Below are 27,287 nucleotides of genomic sequence, written 5' to 3' on the forward strand. Positions count from 1 at the left end.
TTGCCATGAATGAGCCACCTCAATGTTTAATCAGTAGAGTTACTTACACAAGGTTAAGCCAATAACGACTGTGAATTTATGAATGATCACAGAAGTTTGAGCATTGTTCCCTAGCATAGCCACATATTTGGCACCATCTGTAATGGGAGCTGGTCCAGGCTCCTGGGAAGCGTAGTTCTGGACCCTATGCAGACAGTATAATCCGGAAGGAAGTGGAAAAGGACGACAGGGAGGAGATGGCAAGGATCAGGAGGGGTTGACAGACAGGGGCACGTGACAATGGTGACCTGGTGCTTGGGGGGCGTGACCAAGGCAAACTAGTCCAAGGAGTCCAAGGGGAAATCTAGGGTGAAGTCAAAAAGTCCAAATCCGGGTGATCCAATTGAGACAGGACAAAACAGTTAAAAGCTGGAACGTGATCCGGTACATGGACATGGAATAAAACTGGATGATGAGGGAAGGCACTCTGAGCCCCGGACTCAGCGGGGTCAGGACGCCGATAGGAGGCCTAAGCCCACAAGCTGTGTACGTAGGGGGACTTGATGGTAGGCGGGCCTCTGGGCATCCATCTTCCAATGAAGAGCCCAGAGTAGCGAGAGGGCCAGGCTTAATAAGGAGAGGAAGGTGCACGTAATTAGAAAAAATAAGAATGAGCCGGAGTACCCTTAAGAAGAGGGATTACGATTGTGAAACCATCGCTCATAAGATTACGGATGCCCTCAAAAGAAAATATGTTGCTTCTCCTGATTGTCCCCTCTTGGTCAATGTAGACCTCCTTGTCATCACTGTTGTTCTGACCCCATGACAGTTACCTTCACTGCACAACAGATGATAATGCTGCAAGATACAAACTGTGAAGTGCAATAACAGTGCAAAACCAGGTTCTGCAATGCACTGCACCTTTTCCCTTGCCATTGACATGCTGCAGTGCAGCTCCTGCTGCTTTCTGTTATCAGAGGAGACTGTGGCATCTTTCCAAATGATAATGTCTGTGCGCATCATTTTGTGAAAACTTAAATTTGTGGTGTGAGGACTACAGCATGTGCTGTAAGATGAGTGAAACACAAACTATAGAATAAGAATGGAACCTACTGTACCTCTACCTTTAGAATTTAAAACTGTGAACAGGAGGTACTTCTTTACCCAAAGGATTGTGGGAGTCAGGACTAAACTACATAACCATGCTGATCAATGCAAAACCCTGGCATCTTTCAAGAAACAGCTGGATGAGATCTTCCAATCAGTTAGCTACTAGCTACCAAATTTGCTAGATGGGCTTTTTCGTTTGTTCCTGGCTTACTGTATGTTCTTATAAGTAGTTCAGGTGGGTAGCTGCATCAGCATTCGTAGGCCGCAAAGGAATAAGTAATAGGTTTATTCCATGCTGAAAAAAAAGAAGAAAAAACACAACGTTTTGGCCGTGGAGCCTTCTTCAGGTGTGAGAAAGATGGGGCAGTAAGCAAAGGTAATTACCTTTCTTTAATCATATTATTTTGCTTACTGCCCTGTCTTTCTCACACTTGAAGAAGGCTCCATGGCCGAAAAGTTGTTTTCTTTCTTCTCTTTTCGGGATGGAATAAACCTATTATATGTTTTTATAAGACATAAGATTTAACCTTTTTGACACAAACATAATAGTCATGCACATTGGATTATAAGGTAGAAAACCAATAAGTGTATTGAGATTCCTGTGGCATTTAGACAGCAGGATTATAATTGAAGTATGTTTTTTTTTTAATTCAGCAGTTACAAAAACTTTCATTGTTGATACACTGTTAATCACTGATTTTATCACAATTCTTTACATGTTTAAACCGCACATTCATTTTAAGGTAATCTTGAGTTATATTAATTTACAAAGTTAACAATAAGAGATTCACTGTTGTATTAAAACATTTAATATTTAATATATAAATATGATAGAAGAGGCTAGTTTGTATATGTACGTATATAGTGATACCAGTAAATTCAGATAAGTAATGCACATGAAAGATGTAAACGTTAAATACTTGGAACTAAATACAGATTTCATAAAGAACAAAAATATATCACCAGTTTGAAAACTATTTTCTTTTTTTTCTGCTATTTCTTCTTCTAATTATATGACTTCAATGTGTAACTGGCCTAAACTCATACACTTAAACCTGGGCTATGTTTGTGTAAATGTTATAGGATGGTGTTATCCAATATTACCTAAAAAAAATTAAGTCTACAACCAGAACATATAAAACCACTGAAGACACTTTCTCTCTGTGAATTTAGTAACATAAATACAAGAAACACTTGTCATAAACTCAAGAGCACAAACACAGCAATTTTGTGTTCAGCTGATAAAATGTCCTGTGTTGTACTCATTCTTACTGTGTAGCAGGGCTGTTGGTAATCTTATGTAATCTTGGGGTCAAATAATGCTTCCTTTTCCTGAGTGCCAAAATCTGGCATTTGCACAATCTGTAAATATTAGATATTAGGTTTGACTTCACTGTGCATACAGTATGTCGCAATACATAACTTAATATTGAAAAAGGCAGGAAAAAATGGACAGTGCTTCACCCTTGACCATCAGGTTGCTACGCAATTCCTTAGATCTGTTGCAGAACAAGATTAAAAGCACATGGTCATGATACATGGTGATTCATGGACTCGAAACTTTAAGACAAATTCCTCCCAACTGGCATTTACACAACGCAAACAATGTCAGAGGAAATAACTTTCTTTAAAAGGATGTATAAACTAATGAAGCCTGAAATAACAGTTTATAGAAAAAAATACAAATAACGTAAAGGAATTATTTCTGCAATAACATTTCCTACATCCCACATCTATTTTGCTACACATACAGTAACTAATTATAAATAATGCATTTAGTAGTTTGTTTACAGCATGTATAAGGCATAAGGTATGTTTTTGAATTGCAAAATGTCCCCAAACCAGGTTGGGCCGTATGTTTAACTGTAACAAAAGATAAAATATAATGTTACAATGGGTTTACAGTTACAGAAAATGGGTAACATTCAAAAGACTCAAAATGATTCAGCTTCTACATTGTTGTCAGCCACAAATCAATATACACAATATCAATATATATATCTAATTAAAAAAATGCTCAACAACAAACTTAGTCTCTTGTTGCTTCTCAAAGAATTCAATCTGTGAGATAAAATCATAAATGTACTAACCCTTCAAATTGAATCCAGTACAATCCAGTAATAACAATTATAGTTCAAAGACAATGAAAAGGCAACACTTCAAATGGTAAAAATGTTATTTTTGCATTACTGGAAGTGAAAACCAGCACTGTTCTGGATTTTAAATTGCACCATTGTATATATATATATGTCTGGTCTGTCTTTATACATTCACTGAGCATTGTTATTTATCACTAAAAAAAACTACTGAATTGTGCTCTAACATGCAAGGTGTACCATGTCAACTAATTAAACAACTATTCATTAAAAGTTATTTGTTTTTTAAAAAAAGTCTAACATTTAATAAAAAAAAAACAACTAACAGAAACTTCTGCGGTTGCCTGTAATGGCTAGGTAATGGTGTTCTCTAGTGAATATTAATCATGAAGCATATATTGACCAGGCACTGAAAAGAAACATATGCAAGGAATAATGTCTTACAATTTCTTATTTAATAAGTACTACCTATAAAATCATGGTGTTACACACAGTAACCTAATCAGTAACTTTCTAAAAATGTAAAACCTCATCAAATGAGTTGCTGCAATAGGAACATAAAGTTTAAAAACAACATTTTCCCCTCTAAGATATTTGGACCACAAGTAGTCAGATTAGATTGAAATGCATTGATAGCGATTAAGACAGGTGACAGCAGTGGGCCTTGTTTTCAGTTTCCATGCCTCACTGCTGTCATCGTTCTTCATCTTTAATCATAGCAAACATTCTGTACCAGGTTCTGAGAAATTCTTTAGTTAAGTCTGTTGTTGGTCCACATGAATGCATCCAGGAGTTGTGTAACCATTGTGCTGTGAAATCCACTTGAGAGTACTGGCTCTGTTAGATATGGAGTTTTCCACGATGTTCTTTTTTCAAAAACTTTCTTGTTTCAATTTCGTTGAGTGACAGAGAGACAGAGCAGCGGGAAGGATTCTCCCTTCTGAACAGTACACTTTCCTTGATGGCTTCTTTAATCACCTGAAACCAATTAAAAATAAACATACATATACACATTCTGTCATTCTCAATCTTATTTCTGGAAACTTCTACAGACTACAAGCACTCTACAGCACTGAATTATTAATTTCTCACAGCTCTCTCCATTCAAAATCCTCAATATAGTATGAGTTACACTAGCATCTTGTTAAAACAGTCATTTGACAATGAAAATGTGCTGCCTTACCTCAATATTGTTGAGTGTGTTGAACTCCATCAGGTTGTGTAGCTGAGTGAAGGCCGAGTTCGAGTACTGAAAGTTGAAGGTGGAATATGGGGTCTGAGGATCATCAAATATATCAAAATCAGCGAACTCCTTCTCCTTTTCAGTTTCTCGCGGAACCCCTTTACACAAAAAAAAAAACATCAAATATGCGGTTATATGGATCATGAAGCTGCTTTAGATAAAGAGATTCAAGAGATATTACTGTACTGTGGGTTATTTTTATTGTAACAAAAGACAACTGACACATTTACAATGTGATAAAAGTAAACTTAGTCAGTATTTAAGCTGAATCACTTGGTAAGATGAATGGAGGAGCTGACTTAAGCACAAATCTTGTTTGTCAGAAAACTTTTGAGAGAGACCTTCACAGAACAAGGTGGTGGTAGGACTTTATGGACAAAACCAACAGGAATCCTTTTTTAAAACATTATGTGATCAGGAATTGTCAGTACAATAGACGTATTCTACAGTGATATGTCTTTCTGGTATCAATTGTTATGTGCTTAGATGGAATTTTATTTGTGCTTTGTGCAGGATCACAGATGTGTCATAAATGATCAGCCTGTAAAAATAAATCTGCTTTAAAAACAAAACCTTCTGCGTGACCAAGAGTGGGTTATACACAATGATAATTGAAGTCGATATCCAAGTATACTGTAATAATGGCTACATACTCCAAAACAATTTCTCTTATCAAAATTATTACAGACATTATTTTTGTTGGTGGCACAGGGGTTAGTACTGCTGGACATGGTGTGCTTTCTGTGTGGAGTTTGTGTAGGTTTCCTCTAGGTGCTCTGATTATTTTGGTCGAGAATCTGTAAATTACACTACTGTTTTGTTCCAAGAGTGTTGCGTTTGTTTCTTGAATTTATATAATATATAAGGTAAACAAAAACTATACAGAAACTGCAGACCCAAATCTCAGCGTTCCAAGACGTAAAAAGAAATAAATAGCCTAGATAAAAAATAAGATTCTAACATTATGAGACTGAAGGAGTATTGAGCTTTACAAAGATTACGAGAAGTAGCTCATTGTTGGACCAAGGAAATACTCTAGACCCCAGGAGTCAAGAAAACATAGTAAATGTATTAAGGGCTTAAGATGATGAACAAATATGCAAATGCAAACATATTTCTATGCATAAATACACATTTCCCATTGTTACCTGGAGCCTTGAAGTTTCTGAAGTCAATATTGGCTAGCACAAAGTGGATAATTGTAGGGCAGCTTTTGTCCCCCTTTCTGGGTTTGAAGACATAACACTCCTTCAAGCCTTCCCTGTCAAACACTTTTGGGTCAATCTTTGGGAAGGGCAACTTGTTCATCCTGGCCCATTTCTCTGCCAGCAACAGCTCCTAAATAGAATAACCACAACCACCGAGTTAATTATTTAAAAGTATAGGGGAAAACTTACCACAAAATAAAATCTAATCCCTTTATTAAATATTTTTCTTAAAAATGACAGAATAGGTTTCCTTTTAGGGTATTACAAGATGGGAATAATTGCCATTTCTGCAGTGCCTCATCCATCAGTTAAAATTATTCTTTACTAACCCATTATCAATTCAAAATAGGTGCACCTAATTTAAATTTCAGACTGATATTTCCTAATATATTGTTATTAAGATTATTTCTTGTATTGTTTAGAATTTCACCAAACTGCAGTTCATGTAGGACATAAGTGCGTCTCAAACATCAAACTATTTTCTACCGAAAATGAAATCAAAATGTAACTACCAACAAGGGACCCTCTTCATGAATTAATGAAAGTGAAATGTACATATTCATGGGCGTCACACAAAGGCTGCACAATGCCCGAGCATGAGCTGCCACACAGCTGATGACGGACCTTGAATGGAGGACTGGAGTCACTGGGCCGGGCAGAGAAATCGAAGGAGATGATCAGGTCAACTCCTCTCTGTGGCCGCAGTATCAAGGGGTATGGGAGGTTGAAGGTCAGGCCACTGTCGACCACATGAATCTTCTTGCTCTTCACATCTAGAGGCTCATATATCCGGTCAAACTCATCTGGGTCTGGGAATTGCGCAGAACAAGAAATAAGCGATTTGCCCACAGAAAAAAGTAATACACAAAAGCAAGCTTAAATCTGCAACGGCTCTACTTGACTTTCTTAAAAACAAAATATGTCAAAAGACACACTGCAGTGTTTTTTAATTACTGATGATGACTTGCATATTTCCATTCCCTAAGAACAAAACAGTCCCTGGCATTTTCTGGTGCTCTTTAATATTGTTAAATTAGTAACCGGGCCAATGTATAGGTGTTGTTTATTAAAGTAAAACATAGAATGTCAACTACAAGGTGTTAAAGACACAAAACCTTTATTACGGTATGTCTTCTATTAAGATATCATTTTTTACACTCCTGACAAAAATCTGCAAAATGTAGCGCTTGAAGTTGCAACTAAATAAGGACTAAAACTGACAAGAATAAGCAATTCCAAACACTTTCATTCCTTAATCAATACACCCTTCTAAAAAAAATCATGTAAAAATATTGAAATGACAAAATACATTAGAGAAACTAATCATATGTGTGCTGTACATGCTCACAATCTGGAAATTTCCTCCAATGTGGCTGAACTACAACAATTCTGCAAAGATGAGTGGGCCAAAATTCCTCCACAGCGCTGTAAAAGACTCATTGCCAGTTATCGCAAATGCTTGACTGTAGTTGTTGCTGCTAAGGGTGGCCCAACCAGTTATTAGGTTTAGGGGGCAATCACTTTTTAAACAGGGCCATGTAGGTTTGGATTTTTTTCCCCTTAATAATAATAATAATAATAATAATAATAATCATTTAAAAACTGCATTTTGTGTTTACTTGTGTTATCTTTGTCTAATATTTCAATTTGTTTGATGATCTGAAACATTTCAGTGTGACAAACATGCAAAAAAATAAGAAATCAGGAAGGGGGCAAACACTTTTTCACACCACTGTATGTACAATTAATTTATTTTAAAATAAGTGGTTATTAATTATTATTATGGAGTCATCTCCATACCTGTGACAGCTGAATCCTCTTCATCCACGGAGGTCTGGCACATCAAGTCTCCGAATGGAGAGTAAGGGAGCGTAGTGTTGAGGTTAAGGCCCAACATGAAGTTGTGCACTTTCCCGGCACGGCCCTCTCGCGTGTTAAAAAGGGTGGAGTCGCTGACCAAAGTAGTGAACATGCGCTGTACCCAGCTAGCCTGAGCTTTCTTTTGGAATTCCTCTTCTACTTCCAGGCTCTCTGTCCCGCCTAAGAAGAGGCAGCAAAAAAGCAACATCTCAGAACAACACATAAGTCACATCCAAATACCAAGGGTGGCACTTATACTTGACACTTAAACACTCAACATTTTTCTTAATGCTTGAAGAACATAAGAATCTAATAAGGCTTACAAGTGAGAGGCTACTTTGGTTGTCAGAAGCTAACTGATACAAGGATCTCATCACTGTACTGTATCACCATCACATCACACAACGTGTTTTATGTGATTTTATCATGTATCCCATAAGTGATGTGATACTAACATTTAACATGCACTGAATCAGAATATGTTAAAGCACAATTCAAACTGTTTATGGACATGCAAGTGTCGAAGGGTGGATCGATTAAATGATAGAAAAACAGAGTTTGCTTATCTGTGGTCTAAAAAGTTAAAAAGTCTTTAAAGGGGAACTGTAAAATTATTTTTATATTTCGGGATTAAAAAGAAGCAGCAATGATAAATGCATTGCAAACCACAATAAAAGTAAAACGTATACAATAACTTGTAAAACCCCCAATTTACATCACCAAATAGACTAAATTTCCAGGTACGTGCAGTGCTGTGTTCTGCGATTCAGAACGAGGCAACAAAAGAAGCAGGCTTGTGAATACGTCTCTTTTAATCCAATAGAAATATTGCTCTCAATATTTTTACTGACAAATCCAACTTAATTGTTACTCCCCATGTAGATTCCGTTGGAAATTTTCTGTTGTGAAACATCTGCTGCACAACCTGTACTTATTCGCTCGATCATCCTATTATATTAGTCATTATAGTGACTAGTGAGCAGGAAGGGCCGCACCACGTCTCAATTCGTGTGAACTCTCACTCTCGCCTGTGGCGAGGCCAGGGTTTGTGGCTGTACTGTTGCGACTTACAGTACTTTCACAAAGTTCATGATTGTTTTTCTTTAACATCAATGAATTTATTTTGGCACTGAGATTTAATAACTGTAATAATTTAATGCAGTTCCCCTTTAAGTGATTTTGCATAGGACACCTCATATTGATACATCAGAAGACGCCGTTGCACACTGCAGGTGGGCAATGTTCACCTTTCCGAGGCTCGTCGTCATTGTCCATGCTATCCTCCCCCAAAATGTGTTCAGGCTTTATTTGTTCTGAAGAAGAGGACATGGCCATTTAGATCACAAAGTTAAATCTGCTAGAAACAGTGGTCTATCTTTATGGGACCAGTCGAGATTAATTCCCTACTGTAAAGCACAAAGAAGAAAAACCAACCTTTGTTTTATTTTACTTTTCAGCGTGGAGTTAAGCTCTGCTCGTTCGTCTGCAGCTCACACTCCGACGTACTGTAACCCTCCACTCAATCCACTGACACTCATATTGCCAGAAATACTAGCATACAGTATCCAAACTAGACCGCTCAGCATCAGGGTGGATTAGAGACATTTAAACATATACTTTGATTGGATTGGATTTAATTAGATTTCATGCAAAATTATCTCTTCATAGGAACGCTTTGATTCGTCCGTTATCCCTTGCAAAATATATCCTAGTTCCTCGAGGACGTGCCTTTATTAAGAAGAGCCGCAGGAGCATGGGAAAGAAATCATAATGATTATGAGCAATTGTGTTTAAATGCTTTTTTAAGCAGACAGAAATATGACAAATAAAGGGATAAGTCTGTAAGCACATCAACTTGAGGGTTTTTTCAAGGTTGCTAGTAATTAATATCTCACATGAGTTCCAAATTTACATGGGTTAAGTTAAGTTAACATGGGCGGTTCTATAAATCGAGTACTTTGTAAAATTCATTCTATGAATAACAAAATAAGTAGATACCATATAGAGGAAAATTCAGTACCTTCCCCTGCCCACTAAAACTTCGGATATAAGACATTGATCAAACTCTTAAGTTAGTAAGAAGAAGGACCAGTTTACTCACATAGAAAACTTTATCAATACTAATGTTACAAAGTGAAGTAAGCAGAATGGACGACACTGCAGGTGTTCTGTGTTGCCCAGGTGATTTTACTTAAAAATCCAGGACATTTCTTACCAAGCTCCTCCTCCATTGTAGAGCCACAGTCATTGGAACGGGAGACTCCGAGGACTCTGTTGAAGAGAATGGAAAAAGCACTTCCCCAGACACCTGCAAAAAAAGAGTCTTCTATTACCATGTGCTAACATAAAATCTATTTATTTATTCTCTTGCAAGTAAACTGGTCTTACTGTTACTGTGTCCTTGCTATTCATTCAGTAAAAAAGGAGTCAGACTAAGTAGGATCACCTACACTTATTATAACTGACTAAATTGCACCATTCCACAGAGTACATCATGTATTCTTTTCCCAAAGACCTAAAGACCAAGGTTGAGGAATTGCCCATTTTCTTCAACATTATTTGCTAAAAGGAACTTAAAACCTAACAGTACTGTTAGATAATGTTTTGCTACTTACTGTAGCTTTTCCTTGCTTTGCTTCTCTCAAGAACAAGAAATACTTTAAAAAAATCTATAAGAAGCCATTAAAAAACTAAGTCTTGAACACACACAAGTCTATTTGCATGAAAAGAATGTCTATGTGTACTGTAACATGCCATACTGATACTAATTAGCTTCACAAAACACCAAGACTACTTATAATGTGTCTCCAAATAGTATTCAGTCTTTACAAATGCTGATGATTATTAAGTTTTCCTTTCCTTATTTATTACAATTGATTGCCCCTTGTAGGGAAATATGCTGACACATTTCTTGGTGTACTGTATTTGCTCTGAGTGTCCTCTATTAAATTATCAAATATTTAATAACAAAAGAATTGAGGAATACTGTATGAGAATCCACACCCAAGACCTTTTAAATTGATTCCTGTAAAGAAACCCACATGCTAAGTTGTAAGAGCTAAGGATTCTGGTCATATAGGAACACAATCAGGTATCCATTCATCGTCCTTTCACTTTCTAGATTTCTTTTCTAACAACCCACTGAAGCTAAGCAGGTGTGAGCCTGGTCAGTACCTGGATGGGAGACCTCCTGGGAAAACTAAGGCTACTGCTGGAAGAGGTGTTAGTGGGGCCAGCAGGGGGCGCTAACCCTGTGGTCTGTGTGGGTCCTAATGCCCCAGTATAGTGATTGAGACACTACACTGTAAACAGATGCCGTCCTTCGGATGAGTCGTAAAACAGAAGTCCTGACTCTCTATGGTCATTAAAAATCCAATAGACATTCTCGAAAAGAGTAGGGGTGTAACCTCGGTGTCCTGGCCAAATTTCCCATTGGCCCTTACCAATCATGGCCTCCTAATAATCCCAATCTATGAATTGGCTTAATTACTTTCCTCTCCTCCCCACTAATAGCTGATGTGTGGTGAGCGTTCTGGCGCACTATGGCTGCCATCGCATCATCCAGGTGGGGCTGCACATTGGCGGTGGTGGAGGGGAGTCCCCGTTACCTGTAAAGCGCTTTGTGTGGAGTGTCCAGAAAAGCGCTATATAAGTTCAAGCCATTATTAATTATTTTATTTCCCTAACATTTCAAAAATATTATTGTTTTAAATGATACCACCCATAAAAAAAAAAATCTGGAAAAACTGAAATTTTGTCTGTAAAATCAGAAATACCAGTTTTTGTACAAACAATAAAACAAGGTGAAAATGAAAATAACATACTGTAGGTTTTTTAAATTCAGAAATATCATAGTGCTCTGTAGAGGTAGGTCACTTGCTTATGGTGGGTGTTGTCTGCGTTTCGTATGCTTTAGCTGCAAATTGTACACAACTGCATACTTACACTGTACTTAATATAGTGCTTGTATTTTTATGATATAAAGAACAATTTTCATTGAATTTGTTATAATGTTGTTATAAAATGAGCCAAAATAATACTGTTTTTTGGCTGAAAAAATAGTATTTAATTGAATCGGACAATAACAGACATTCATTCCCCCTAATTAGTCTGTTAAACTGTTTGCTGTACTACTGTACATTCCTTGCTCTCTTTTGCTATAATGTCATCTCCTCTCCACCTCAGTGTGAATTCCTCGTCTCTCTGACAGCACACATCAGAAGTACTTTAAAATCTTTCTGCTCTTCTGTGCTACAGTCTGACATGGACAGAAAAAGAGAAAAACACCAACATGCCCTCCCATTCCAACTTGTGATTTTGTGCAGCGTTCCACAGCAATTATCTAAATCTGGGGCCATAAGCTCCAAAAAGTCTTCAAATTTGATAATTACTGATTATTAAGCAGAATCTTTTTTTTTTGGACGTTTTTCTGACTCATTGCCCTGGGTGGGCAAACACACACTGATATAAATAGACCTCAAGTTAGTAAACATGCTTCCAAATTGCAACATCAAGTCAGTTTTCTCACAGGTGTTTACAGAAATGAAAACACTGTGATTACTGCAAGTAGGTATCCGAAAACAAAGGAGAAAGCAGATTCTTTGTTCATGCTACCCTGATACTAGGCCCTCCAAACATTCTCTTCTCATGAGTAGACTTTTGTTCTTATACAATACCTGCTGCTCAGAGTGACAGTACCCTTTATCCCTTAGTCATATCCTGCAAGGTGACTCTTACCCATGAGAAAATGCAGTGGGTTCTCTTCATATTTCTTCACCACAGTGCCCATATAAAACTTGCTTCCAAAGCGATCAGGAGTCATAAAAGTGCCATATTTAGCCATCCCTATCTCATAGGGGCTGAACTCAACCCAATCTGCAGAATAAAAAAAGATTGGAACACATTATTTCCTCTGTCTGGATATATATTCATCTCTCAGTATACTTACACACAAGATTCAGAACCTGATCCCACTTTTTGTATTTTAAATATGACACACATTTCAGGTTGTGGTTCACCTCAGTCAGGTGAGCTACCCCAAAAACGTTCACTTTTCGAATCGCTCCTTTCCTCTGCCTGAATTAGGCTTTGACCAAACTACGGCAATGGAGGGATTCCACGACATTCAGGAGGGATAGTAACCAAGAAGCCAATTTCTTTCACCCAGGTGTTAGTTACAGATATCTCATGCAAACACCTCATTCTCACAAGCACCCCCATCTCCACATTAGCAGCCACTCTATAGCTAAGATAAGATTATATTATTAGCCATATACAATTTCTTGCTTTAGAAATTTGTCTTTTCCCATACCCCAGCTTGCTCACCATGAGACACACGGGCACACAGATGGGGAGAGAGAAGCTTTGGGGTTCAGGGCGCAGGGTCAGCCATTTACTGTATATGGCACCCCTGGTGCAGTTGGGGTTAAGGGCCTTGCTCAGGGGCCCAACGGAGTAGGATTCCTCTGCTGGACGTGGGATTTGAACCGGCAACCTTCCAGCCACAGGTGCAGATCCTTAGCCCCAGTGCACCACTCAGCTAATTACTCTCCTTGGGGGTCCCAGCCTCCTTGGCCTCTGGCAGGGGCTACCCCTTAGCCAAGCGGGTCAAGCTGTAACTTGCTATAGTTCAAATACTCAAAGATTCACAAAGCATCCAATTCTTGGATGTTGTCATTCCACGTGAAACACAGTGGTTTTGGGGTAACACACAGAATTTTGTGAAGAAATCATGAAAAGAAATTAAACGAGTTACACCAATATACTAAACTGAAACATAGTTGCCTGAGGTACACACGGATTGTTGTAAAAAAATAATGAAAAGTAAAATTAACTAGGAATGCTAAACTCATACAGTATGTCACATTATATGATCCTTTGTTTAAGGGATAAAAGGAAAACTCGGCATGCTTACTCAGTTTTGAGATTGTATTTCAATATGTAAACTGCTCTCCTAATTTGTCACTGCGGAGTAAAGATGAGACAGTGCAGACTTAAGAGACCAGCACAGAACTTAATTCGTCTTCATCAAAGCATGTCTATACAAAACCAGGCTAAAAATATTTTAATTTTCTTTTTACAGAGGTTAAGCACATGTGTTTTAAATAACCTGTATAATTTTTAAGAAAATCCCAATGTCCTCCAATTCTATCAAAAACTGTATTTTAGAGAATGGAAATACAATGATTAGGGTAGTAATCAGGATTGCTTTGGTCTTTCAGTATCAAATGTACCATGTTCATTACCATGTTGCTTTATTCCTAGAATTCATATAAATGTATCCTCACCTTAACAGTTTTAATGTTGTGTATTTCCTTAATCTTTTGTTAATTATTTGATGACTGAATACAATAGAAACAAATCACCCAAATCATGGTGTATAATCCATGAATGTTATCACTATGCCTAGGGTAATTATAATATATTTAGATTATTATTTGGTTGTCAATACCAGGAATGTAGCTACTGCATAATTTGATGAGTGGCAGCACAGAATTGTCAGGTCTAATACCCGACTCTCACACAATAACTGTACAAATGTAAATTTATTTACATTGAAGTATTTAGTGAAAAATATGAAGGAAAAGAACAGCAAGTAAGAACTAGCTAAGAAGGGTCAAATCATCTAACAATGATGTACAAGACATTCTGTTCATCTATTTTGGAAAGGCAGGATGACTGAGATCATAATGTGACTGACACCATTAGCAAAATGTGAACATTCTTATCATGTTGATCTGTAGTAGCGCTTGATGATCCAGGGTGGTCATTTTGTGCCGAGTCAGCTCAAAGAACCAACATACAGTATAATCAGAAGATTCTGAGCTTTATGCTCTAAAGATTTCAGCTGAGTTTCTAATAACCTTTATTTTCTTATCATTTGAATATCAGCATGCAAACTAACCTAACTATAAATAGAGTATACATCTACAGTATGTGGGAGATACAAAATATGTGATATCCAGTTCTGTGTCAATACCGAGATGAAGCTAAGAGAAAAGTACTGTGAGTCACCTCCATGAATGTCAATATACAGTAAACCACAAATATCAGCTTATGATTTCTCTAGCTCACAACTCCATTAGAAGCTGAAAGCGATAAGAAACATAGCATGTGGCGATATGCTTATCATCAGCAAGCAGAAGCAAGTGCTGAAAAACTCTCCTCCTGCAAAAACAATGAATTACTTACAAAGTCACTGTTTTACAAAACACAGATCCACTGCCGTCACGTGCTTGTCTGCGATCACACAAGGCCAACACTTTAGAAGGTGTGACCAATCCTGGTCAAGTCCTAAAGGGCCAGCCGTCTTTAAAACTGCAGCACCAATAGAGATGGGCGAAGCTGTCTAATTGGTCTAGTTAAGCCAACAAGCAGCCACGAAACACCAGCCCTCAAGTAAAATAATTGGACCCCATTGATTTCCAGGAATTGCGATTTTCAGGTGCATCTTCTACTTTGCCTTACAACAACTCCTTCTAACTTCTTATTTTAATAAAGTGCAAGAAACCAAAAGGAAACCAATCAGCACATCTTACAAAGATTGATGATTTGTACAGCAGGAAATGGCTTGTGTTCTTTTGTATCATTTCAGAATCAGAAGCTGGGAAAGAATTCACAGCTCACAACATTCAAGCAACTAGCAGGGCAGGAACACACATCCTTACCTGCAAACATAAGTTCTGAGACATCAGGTTTGACATGCAGGCATGTAAACAAAGGCATTGGACATTGGCCTTCATTGATCTTGTCCTGCATGTGGCTCATTTTAGTGTCCATTCTCTGTTGGGCAAATAACATACATCCCTGTGTTAATAAGAAGTATTTCTTGGATAAGATATTCCAAATCAGTTTTATATTGTCTGGTCTCAATTTAAAAATTAGCCATGTCAAGCAGCACAGAAAAACATTTGCAAGTAATGTTCCTGATGGACAAGGTGCTTCTGATCTGGGACTCCTCAATATAGTAACATGTCACCACAAGGTGAAAAGAGTCATTTGCATCGGGATGCAGAATTAAGCTGATGAAAACAAAGGTGTCTCTGTATCTTGGTACATCTGAATGGTCCCTAGAAATACTTGTTCTGATGAACAAAGAGCATTAAAAACAAGAGGAAAGCCAATGTGAGCTTAAAATAGCTGGCCATACAAATAGCCTGATTTTGCTATTTTTATATAAATAGGAGGTGACCTTTTATTAGTTATATGATCATGATTTACTGGAAAGGAAAAGCTGAAGACCTGCAGATAAGTATAGCAGGTCAGCATGTGCATTTCAGAGATTGCACAAACTGCACCCCATTTACTTCTGCAAATGTAGTCTTCAGACAGGAAGGGCCTATCTTCCAAAGTATGTGGCGACATTGTGGCGCAGTGGTTAGCATTGCTGTCTCGCAGCATTGAGCCCGTGTTCAATTCTGGACCCAGGGTGCTATAGTTTGTATGTTCTCCTTGTGTTTGCATGGGTTTCCACAAGGTGCTCCAGTTTTCTCCCACAGTCCCAAAACATCATGGTAGATGAATTGGCTTTTGGGTAAATCGGTCATAGACGTGAGTGTGAATGTCTGTGTTTGTGCCTGTGTCAGCCCTGCAATGGACTGGCGTCCCACCCAGGGTGTATCCTGCTTTTCTTCCTGTTGCTTGCCAGGCTAGGCTCCGACTCCTCTGCGACCCTGACTTGGTTTAAGCAGTTAGAAAGTGGAAGGGTGGATATTCTATGTACTAAGACTCAGCGACAGGGTTATCAAAAATAACTTGTAGAAGTCTGGGAACTTACTCCTGGGATTAGGGTCTCTCCAATGAGCATGCCAAAAATGTCAGTGAAGGTGACAGGCTGCCCAGAGGCCTTTTTCCTCCAGAGGGCCTCGATGTAGCGCTTGATGTGCTGTGGCAGGAGGAGGAAGAGGGGGTTGCTGCTGACACTCTTCATCACCTCTTGGTTGATTTCCTTAGGGCCTTTTGTTGGGAAGTCGGGGTGGGAATACAGTGTAGACATGTACCTGTGGCGAAGGGGAAAGCAATGGAATACCCATTCAGAAACAACCTGCCTCTTATGGCTTGCTTTTACAGGAAAACTGGGCTACATTTACTCAGGTCAGGCTCAAAGAAGTCTCATCAAGAACATCACTTGAAATACTATTGGAGAATTTCAGTTTCAGAAAATGGGTTCTTGGTCAATGCACAACGTATTTAGTTTTTTCTAGAACTGTTAAAAATAAAAATAAAAACTGTGCTGTGATCCTAGCCTTACCCTGTGTAAATTAGAAACAGATTCTGTATTCATTTTATATATTTCTGTATGTTTTTGTTTTCTATGTTTAATACGATCAAAAAGCGGTAGTCAAAAAGCTTATCCATGTGTAATGATGAGATTTGCTTTTCAGAAAGTGAAAGCTCTTTTAAGATACATACTGTATTGTAGTTGTAAACTATATTCCTTTGTTTAACTGGTTACCAGTTACAAAAGGATATCCGAGTGGTGTTCAGTATTTTTTTTTATTAACAACAGAGTTGATTTTGATATTGGATAATATATTATATTCTTCTAGGGGGAAAACTGTACTATCAGAATCTATATTACATTTATTAAAAATACGTCAATTTTCTAGATAGAGACTGTTAAAACTGCATTTTGTTAATAACGATTATATAGTGTGTCACAAGAAATCAGACAAAATATTACAAAAGTGTTTTCATTCTTATTGAAACCTTAAATTCAAAAATAGTTTCAGTCTTACTGAACCTTAATTAGCTGTTACAATAAAATAAATCCAGTATTTTCTTAAACATACACCATGATATTAAGTCCTAACTATAATTAAACAATTATATTTAACTATAATTAATATGATACATTATTTACAGCTTTAAAAAAGTCAAGTTGTACAACATTGCTGAGAAGACATTATCAAGAACACATCATTATCACCACAACCTCGAGTAACTTTTTTCTAAAATGTACAGACCTTCTTTGTTTCTGAATCAATATACTGAGAATTCTCATTTATAAAGAGCAACTTTCACATCGGCATCATCATCATGAGCAGACAAGGGGCTGACTTCCTCACCACAAATCTATATACTGTAAATTGAGCACACAGGTTCTTTTTGAAAAAAATACTGCAAAAAAAGAGTCTTCCTCCAGCTCTCAAACAGACAGGAGAAGCTCAAAGCACACTCACCATGTGGATCCGGAGAGACCAGCCACATACGTGGCACAGTCTAAAACACCCGACTCGTACAGAGCCTTCATCACTCCAGAGAAGCCCACCATTGCCCGAAAGCCCCCTCCAGAGCCAAGGATAGCTATCACTGGGACCTACCAACATCAAGGAATCAATGATGTTTAACGTACAGCAGTCAACTTCAAATAAAAGAGCAATAACTAGCATCCTTTCTCACTTAACTGCCTTTAAGATATCCTGGTTTTGTCTCTTCTCTCATACAGTATAAATGTAAGAGCAATGGGGTACATAATTATTGTTTCTTTGGGTGGCTGCTCCCCTAAGTCAGGGAATGTTGCAGCACACTATGATAAAGGAAATCCTCGATATTGCAGTTAAAACGGTACCTGTACAGTACCTGGGTCTAATATGTTACTGTGCTATATTGAAATGAACACTTGCAGAACAGCGGATATCTTCAGTTTTCTCATGATACGTCTGCACCACCCTTCAACATGATAATCTGCTTCAGGCCAGCAGCCAATGTGCTTGTCTGATCTTTTTTTTTAGTGCCAAGTTACTTCTTTTTTATCTTGTCCATCCATCTAGGCTCTTAACAGCCGGAACTGGCCACAACTCTTTCATTGGCATCATTGGACCAGTTTAACAGTTTGTGCTTAGAAAATCTACAAAAATACATTGGTCAAACTGCATAAGCACTTTAGGAGCTGCGGTAATGGCATTTGGATTCCCTTATCATTTAACTCACTTCTCTAACTGACGACGGAAGAAAACGACCTTTCTCCATTTTCAGGAGGTTCTTGATTCCCAGCATGACCCGATCCCTGCGCTTCTCCCGAAATAACTTTTCTTTGTCACAGAGGGCCATGCTGAAGCGCAAATCAGTTGAGGAACTGGGGACACATAGTACAGAAACGTTAGGTACTTTAATCTCCAGAGGAGAAAAAACCCTAGCCTGAAAGCAATAACTGGGATCATTATGCTATTCGCTTTACCTACTGTAGTTTGAAAAAATATAGAAAGGAAAACAATGGACCTTATCCTTAACCTAAATAATACATATACTAAACTGATAAAACATAATTGACCAGGTATAGAAAAGAAACTGTAAATACAAGAATTACCCAGTTATTAACGTCTTCAGGTGGTGAAGGGTTTACAGTATAGGTAACATACTGTATAGGCTTAATTGTGTATGATGTTAAATCAAGCAGCATTTTTACCAAGTTTCCACTGTTGTTTTAGGAAATTACTTTTTCTATAAGTCAGCATAAGGATGCATACCTAGTTCTCCAGCACAATAAAATACTTGCGGAGATCTTATTTTGAAATGAATTTTCAGAAAAACCACACAATGTGAATGCAAAAAGCCACATTCAAGGAAATTGGCGTGTGTTTTTTGTGTTCCCCTACAAAGATTTAAAAGATTGCTTTGATATTTGAAAAGCAGAGCACACTGTTCATAAATGTGAAAAAGTGATACATACCACACCTCGATGGACATCTCCAAATACACCTTAGTAACCTATTAAAACAAAATATACTGGAGTTATTGAAATGCGATGTTACTATTTAGTATATAAACCATTCAGTCACAAAACATGAAAAAAAACAATGAATGTTAAAAAATGTTTTGAGCAATAAAAGTTAAATCATAATATTTACTTTTCATCTTGTACCTCAAGACACAAATTGTAAATCTTCAGTGAAATAATATTTATCCATACGCTATAGCTAATTTCACGTTAAGGTAAACTAAAAAGGAAAAAAACGTACAATTAAAAAAATCAAATGCAACAATTTAAATTAGCACTCAACTGGATTCAAGATGAAAGAGTATAGAAGTATTTTTATACTCTATATACCTCTAATAAAATTGGGCAAAGAGTTCAGTCACAGCTCTGGGCCTGTAACAAAAGACCTTATTTTTACTGACTTTAAGTTTCAAAACAAAGAAGAAAAATAAAACATCCTATAGAAGAAAGAATACACAGACACACACACAAAGGGAATGAGAGTTCACACATTAAGGTAAAAAAAACAGAAAAGAGGAGCTCATTAAACAAATTCTTCAGACAAGAGAAAGCATCTATCCTTGCTGTCACACGTTTGGAGCAGCAAAATGTAACTGAAGCTGAATTTTTTCATAAGGGTAGTTTCTGCAAATTATTATGCCCCAGTGTGAACTAACAGTGGGGCCACCATATGCCTTGATGTTTACTGGAACACTCCATCACAGGATGGGATTTTACAACTGCACCTAAAATCTAAAGAGCCCAATGTGACAATAAGCATCATGCCTTGGTTAAATGATAATCAGTTGCATTGTGTGAATCAACATCTTACTTTGCCAATGAGGAATGGAACCAGGTCTGTTTGTCCCACTTTGATTCTTGAGATGGGAAATGAAGCAGTACCTAGAGTCTCGTCCATAACATAGTTGGCATCCATTAAGGTTATCTGAATTGAGAAGAAAAAGGTCAAATAACACACAGAATTAATACATTTAGAAGGTTAAATCTGAGTTACATCTTGAAACTATTACCCAGACAAATACAATCCCTGAAAACTATTCCCTTAATTTTTAAAATATTATTTTTAATTTAGTCTGATGTTTATACCTCCTAATAGCACTCTGTAGCAGGTCCTTTATAAAAAAGGTACAGTACTGTGAAAAGGAAATTGCTGCAATAGGACATAGGAAGGAGTGTTTTCTCCATAAAATGTAATTGGAATGATTGATGAGGATGTAGTAGCAACATTAAGAGCACTGCAGCTGTTCCACATTAAAATTAAAGTGGTAGTTGTACTGTACCTTTAAATGTGATTTTTGTGATATTTTACAAATGATTTTACATAATAATACACAGAACTAAATCAAGGACAATAATTCAAATAATACAAAATTCAAGGAAGCACAAGGTGTTGACAGATTAAAACAAAATTGATGGCATGCTTCATGGGTAAATGTCAGACTTTCACCTCGAGCACATTCTCTTGATTGGGATCCAAAATAAACTCAAACGTCTCATTCCACTTCGGATTCACATCATTGTTTATGTGCCTTGTCCGTTTTCTGCTTTCTGGAGCTGAGGGAATGAACAGTTCCACGTAGGGGTCTGGAGTATCAACTGCAGTCACAAAAAATTAAAAACATTTTTTTGTTCACTTGAAGTCTTCGAAGCACTGGTTCACTCACAGTATGTGGGGGCTGGGGTAAGGCACAACGCATTTTAAAAAGCCTTGTCATGGTTTTAAACATGCCATTGTCAAAGACACGCAATTCCAAAACAAATTTTAGCAAAATAAAAAGATTAAAAATGTAGCTTGATAAAATTAAAGAAGAGACCAGAATCTGGGGGTTAACTGGGTAAAATCCCAATTTCAACCATTTGCCTTAATACAGTGTAAAAATACAAATTTTTAAAGAACACGGGCTTGAATCAGATCTTTTGATCTAAAGCTTTTAACACTAGTCCGGGGGTGGCAAACCAGTTTTAAGTAATCAGAGGTTCTTCTCATGCATTTCAAAAGAACTGGCTCATCTAGTATTTGTCAATTAGTTTCCCTGCAATAAAGGGTGAAACATCATTAGTCCAATTGACTATGTTCCTATTCTACAAATGAATGTCCATCACACTAAGAACCAGAACTGAGGCTGAATGAACTCATGTACACAGAGCTTGTTTCTCATTTCCTGCATCTGTCCTCAAGTTGTAAATATTTAGTTTAAGTTGATTGAAAAAAAAAATGCTGTACTTGAGAGATTATAAATAAACAAATGCATATGCCATTAATAGACGTGCAAATACGAACAACCCTCATCAATCCATTATTATTAAAACAGCAAAAAAGTATTTGGTATAAACTACAACATGGCTTTCCCACAAACAACTGATTACAATACTTGTTAAAAACGTCTTTCCCTGTTTTTGGAGCTCCCATTTTCTTGTATCTGTACTTTTTCTTAGTCGTGAAAATAAAGCAGTGTCTTGTCATGACTGAGATGCACATGCTTGGCCTTAATTGATAACTGCTCATTTTACTGTATCTCTTCGATGGCCAAGATCGCATTGTATGATAGTGGCCCTGCTGCTATTTCCTTTGTTACAACACAGTAGATCAATGCACTAGGCTGATAACAGTACAACACAGCCCAATGTTAGCTCAAAAACCACATGGCATTATTTTGCTACAGGTGGTTTTGATGCCCTTCAAAAAAATCTTATTTTAAGTATAAAGTTATTCAGACCTGAAAACAGACTGGATTTTCAAGATCAGCATGACTGCTAAATTAACAAGCCGTTTGGGAAATACCTGAAACAAAAAAATGCTGTTGTGTAATCTTTTGAGAAAATAACCCAAGAACTAGGCATGATGTTTTCTGCCTTTGAAGCAATGAACAGACTTACGTAAACAACTAATTGCCGTTTACTGCCGTCAAGTCACATTCCATCGTGCTGGAGAAAATAAAAGGCACAAATGGAAGGGCCTGCAAGTTTTAAATGATCGTAATGGCCTATGGAGCTGCTTTGTGATGTGCTGATTATCACCCGATTGCACCGTCATCAGTCTGTATAGCCAGGAATGGCAAGTGTCAGCTTGCATCTGTCATTTCTGGATTCAAAACAACTGCTGCCAGCTAGCCCAGAAACTGAAGAGTTAACATCTGCAGTGCTGATGCCTTTACATACTGTGGCAGCTGCAAAGACAGATACAGCTATTTAAAAAAAAAAAATTACTCAATCATTGCTGATTAAAATCAGGGGAAAAACACACAGCGCATCGAGGTCATGAATCAAGAAGGGGGGTTTCTTTGGTTTCTTTTATCTAGAAATGACATAGCAGTTAATTAATAGGACGGCATTTGCTTTCCTTTCAGATGCAACACATAATGTAGAAAATATTTAAAATAACGTCACCAAGCCTTTGCCTGAGAGGCTGGTTTGAACTAGGGGCTACAATACCACTCAGAACTACTGTACTAAGCACTACAAATGAATGCATGGTACAGGATTTCGCCCAGTTACTCCTAAACATGATTTGACACTTGCTTACGACAGGGGTCTTTAAATAAGTGCTCGTTGGGGATAAGCCTTGTATATAAAGACAGAAGGGAGTGTTAAAACAATAATAAATTATAAAGCTATTTCATCGCCTCTACATTCTGGACTGTTTTAGATCGATACACAAATCAATCTTCCTGGTGACACATGCAGTTGTCGAAAATGTGGGCTCGGTGAACTTAAACGTAAGCGTTCTTGAACAGTTTAAGGCTCGCTCAGTTGTCTTTCATCGTCGGCTGCAGTTTTTAAGGATAGATACTGTGTCTTTAAGGCTGACAGTGCTCTGGCTCCACCTTTGAGCAGTAAAGCCCGAATCCAGGACTGAAATTTCTAAGCAAGCACCAGGCCAGCTGTGGAGAGAGGCCAGAGTGGGGGCAGATATGAAGCAGATGAAAAAAAGGCCAAGACCAGGCAATCGCTGCCAAAGATTGAATGTGATCATTACCATGGCGCTGATCAGACAAAAGCAAACAAACTAGTCAAAACATTGAAATAATCTGACCCAAAAGGTCGGTGGACCGTTTTGAGGTGAATGGAGAGGAGAGTCTCTGTGAGATCTTTGCACTTCAAAGCACTACACCTTGATGATGTGATGTTCACAGGTGAAATGAGAGTCAAGTAGTAAATATACAAAATCGGGGTCCCTGGAGTTGAGCTGTTTATTTGTAGTTATTGGACACACACGAAGAGTCGGAATATGTCAATATGTTTCTGAGTACATACGCAAATCGCCAAGGGCTCCTTTGGTGACATTCTCAGCTCGTACCACTGTCACTCTGAACTTGTGCGAATACTGGTGCTCCACCTGTAAAACAAAAACAAAAAACTCCCTTTTTGCAAAAAACTGACATCTTTTTAGGATTAATACTGAATCTTGTTTCACACGCTACGGCCCCTAAAGTGAATACACTGATTCATAATGTTACCAATTATTATGTATGACAAACACAGAAACTCCCGTAACTCATAAACATAATACACACTGCCCAGGAAATAGTAAAATGTAAATACAGATTAAAGATTAAGAATAGACTGAATAGATTAAGATTAAAAAGGGTTTTTGAAAGAATAGGAATTAAACCATGTAATTTAAGAATAAGTCACAGAACAGCATGTACTGATATTGTTTATAGCATTACCTGACAAAAAGTAGTCGAAACAATGTCAATCCCATTGTTGTAAAAACAAATTAACTAAAAAGCTTTTAAGCCATTAATAAATATGAATATGGAAGATAAATAATACAATTTACAATAGTCACACACCTTAAAAGCAATACTACCTCTGACACTGGAGGGTGTAGCACAATAAAACATAAACTTCCAATAGCCTTTATCAAATATACTGTAGCTTGTTTTAGAGATCTCAGCAACTTCATTCAAGTACTGTACATGATAGGCTTCTATTCTTGTATGTTTCACAATTTGCTACTACTGTTTCCTCCAGAGACAACTCTCACTATTTCCCTGGACAAACTAATGTAATTTGTTGAGAACGAAAAGCAATGGGGTAGTGTTTGCTGGGATCTGTGTATTGTAAAGAAAATAAAAGCCTGAGTTTTTAGTCTGCAGTATAAAATGAGATCAAACAATGACATCAAATATCAGCGGTCACCAACATTCAGATTGCATCGTTTGGCTTTTGCAAAGCAAATCAGAGATATGGTCTCTTATGAAAAAGCATCAGGTGGTGTTGAAAAAAAGCTTTCTTTAGCTTTGACAATCACTTTACAGAGGGAAATGTGCTTTAGACCCGCCAGGCTGTATCCAGGACATACAAGCGGTAGGCCTGCATATTTTACTGTACTGAAGCAGCTACTGTTCTACAAAAGGCAAAATCACAATAAAGAAAAATGATTAGTGTCAGAGCATTTAAATAAACAATAAGGAACTCCGGTTCTCAGAAATTAGAATGAGCTTTGGTCTTTAGCTGAAAGAAATTGTAACTGGTTTGCCTGTGTCACCATGAAGCATGCAAATTGCATCATATTGGCTTCAGTGTGTATAAACAATAGTCCAAAACACAGTTCTGTTATAAACCACTGAGGTGATGATTTGAGGAGATTAGTGTGCCAGCTGCATTCTACAGCAACCTCTGATTGTTTAGGACAACTACGACTCATAGCATACCATAACAAGTTGCATTTATATATACAATGCAAAGCATTGCAATGCTTAGATGTCAGATAAATTGATTTAATCAAATAAATCTTTTAGACAAAGATATCAAACAAAGTCACATTAAAATAATTATGATAAGTTTTCAGAAACTTAAAATATGATACACTGTAAAAAAGAAAACAAACAGGCAGAGAGGTTTAGCAAATACTGTGAAACATGGATTAATTTAATCTCCCCACTGAGACCTGACTTCAGTTTATGAGAGAATATACAGTAATATTTCTGGGAGGACTATTTTGTTGATTGTTGTGTTTCTCATTAAACAATTGTATTTCCTTGTATAACCCCCCATATCTGCTGGCATAATGTAAATCGTTTATTTTATACGTATGTATAAAGATAATGTAACAGAAAGGAAAGATAAAGGCAATCTTTTATTTTACTGTTCTGGACGCGTTCTGTTTGTAAATCTTTTCATCACAAAATAAAAAGTTGAAAAAAATAAGAGTGATCTCGTAAGAACTCTCTGAGCACTGGCCCATTCCTGGCATCATTGACTCATAGATCTAATCAGCCAGTGGGCAAACTGCTGTGGGTGGTTCTGCTTGACGTGTTCCAACAGTCACCCTTTGGTGGCATTAGCAAGTGTGTACCACCAATGTGGTCCTAGGTCAGGAGAAAAATCGAGCTACACAGGACTTCAGCATTGTATCTTCGAAGTTGTGCTACTGTAAATTTTGATATGGGGTGGCCTTGCACTCCCTGCTTGAGACTGCCTTCCATGAATGCAAAAGTACTGACTGACTACAGTTTTATCAATATAAGAGATCACTTTATTGGCCATATACAATTTTTTTGTATTAGGAATTTGTCTTTTCGCATACCCCAGCTTGCTCTCCATGAGACACACAGACACACAGACTGGGAAAAAGAAGCTTGGGGTCAGAGCACAGGGTCAGCCATATACTGTATACAGCGCCCCTGGAGCAGTTGGGGTTAAGGGCCTTACTCAGGAGCCACAGGATTTGAACCGGCAACCTTCAGCCACAGGCGCAGATCCTTAGCCACAGTGCCACCGCACCGCTCAATGTACTGTATCACTGAGTGCTAATGCAGCCTGCATTAAAGTCATTTTTGTGTTTTAGTGAAGAAGATCCTCTGATTTCCAGGACATTGCTCCTCAAAGAGATAATTTCTTTGGATTAGTCTCCTGACTCTTAAAGCAGGGCACCTTATTCTCTGGGATGGTCAGCATCTCTCAATCAGAGAGACAGACTCAGTAATGCCAGTTGTGACCAGGCAATCTTTATTAATAGTGTTCTTCGTAGCCTTCACTGTTCTTACATTATTTTTAATTGTGTCGTGAAGATTTCTAATCAGCCAATTTAGGTAATTTTAACTTAGTTTAAATAAACACTTAACATATGTTCCTCCGACATCACATGGCTTCAGCTCAGTATTTTGCTGTCCAGAGGACCAAGTCTACTAATTCACCACACCTACTGTATAAAACATCAATGACAATTTGCAGCGTCCACGGATGCAAAACTCAGATTCCTGTGTTTTCACTGTGCATCAGAAAAAGTATTTATTTTATTAAATCAAAGGTTTATAAACCCCTATTTATAAAAGTGGCGGATATGTACAATAACCTACACAATACATTACCACATTATTTTATGGTTTATATTTTTAAAAACAAGACATATCAAAATATCAGCAGAGGAAGTCCTGCACAAATGAGTACAAACATTTTCAACTTTTGAGTTTCTCAAAAGGTAAAAATCTGATCTTTTGGTAAAACAACAGAAATAATTAATGTAATACAACTGTATTGCCCAAATAACAAAATGATTCTGCATTTTTTTAAATAAGAAATTAATGAAATGAAGAGCTTAAACTAAGACTTATGCGGGAACAAAATAATGTACTATGCTTTTCCTTTATCGAGCAATATGAAAAAAGGGGGAAAGACTTTTTGACTTCTGCCAGGAACAGGATCTCTAATGCGCTATCCTGATTATCTAACCATCCATAAATCCTAACCACTTTATCCAGTACAGGGTTGAAGGGGAGCCTATCCTGGAAAGCAACTGACAGATAACACTCTGGGTGGGACGTCAGTCTATTGAAGGGCACAAACAGAAAGAAACACGCACCCACTCACACCAGGGCCCAGGGACTAGAAACCAATGAAATTCCCTGTAGATCTACGGGACTATGGGAGAAAACTGGAGCACCTAGAGGAAACCCACATGGCTATGGGGAGAACAAACAACTTCCACACAGATCACACTCTAGAAATCGAACCCTGGGCCCCACACTGTGAGGCAGCAATGTTAACTTCTGTGCCACAGCCCATTATCCTGGTTATGAAACTATCAGCACGCCACAAGTGAAGTAAAAGTGCCATGGGTTATA

General features: G+C 37.6%; 1 protein-coding gene across 2 annotated transcripts in view; it reads right to left on the reverse strand.

The window, feature by feature from the left end:
• Nucleotides 1–1,710: 1,710 nt before the first annotated feature.
• Nucleotides 1,711–27,287, reverse strand: part of LOC102692018 (cytosolic phospholipase A2) — a 30,324-nt gene continuing 4,747 nt past the window's right edge. For both annotated transcript variants that reach the window (XM_006634650.3, XM_015355112.2), the window contains exons 3-18: nucleotides 23,470–23,551; nucleotides 20,663–20,811; nucleotides 20,027–20,140; nucleotides 19,168–19,205; nucleotides 18,429–18,573; nucleotides 17,678–17,814; nucleotides 16,273–16,495; nucleotides 15,164–15,278; nucleotides 12,234–12,371; nucleotides 9,712–9,804; nucleotides 8,744–8,809; nucleotides 7,437–7,676; nucleotides 6,261–6,445; nucleotides 5,577–5,766; nucleotides 4,369–4,526; nucleotides 1,711–4,163 (exon numbers count right to left, since the gene is read on the reverse strand). In XM_006634650.3, the coding sequence (XP_006634713.2) occupies nucleotides 4,026–4,163; nucleotides 4,369–4,526; nucleotides 5,577–5,766; nucleotides 6,261–6,445; nucleotides 7,437–7,676; nucleotides 8,744–8,809; nucleotides 9,712–9,804; nucleotides 12,234–12,371; nucleotides 15,164–15,278; nucleotides 16,273–16,495; nucleotides 17,678–17,814; nucleotides 18,429–18,573; nucleotides 19,168–19,205; nucleotides 20,027–20,140; nucleotides 20,663–20,811; nucleotides 23,470–23,551 (2,211 nt within the window). In that variant the 3' untranslated portion in view covers nucleotides 1,711–4,025. The remainder of the gene's footprint in view (nucleotides 4,164–4,368; nucleotides 4,527–5,576; nucleotides 5,767–6,260; nucleotides 6,446–7,436; nucleotides 7,677–8,743; nucleotides 8,810–9,711; nucleotides 9,805–12,233; nucleotides 12,372–15,163; nucleotides 15,279–16,272; nucleotides 16,496–17,677; nucleotides 17,815–18,428; nucleotides 18,574–19,167; nucleotides 19,206–20,026; nucleotides 20,141–20,662; nucleotides 20,812–23,469; nucleotides 23,552–27,287) is intronic.

The sequence above is a fragment of the Lepisosteus oculatus genome, chromosome 9 (genome assembly GCF_040954835.1).
Source record: "Lepisosteus oculatus isolate fLepOcu1 chromosome 9, fLepOcu1.hap2, whole genome shotgun sequence".
Lineage (NCBI taxonomy): Eukaryota > Metazoa > Chordata > Actinopteri > Semionotiformes > Lepisosteidae > Lepisosteus > Lepisosteus oculatus.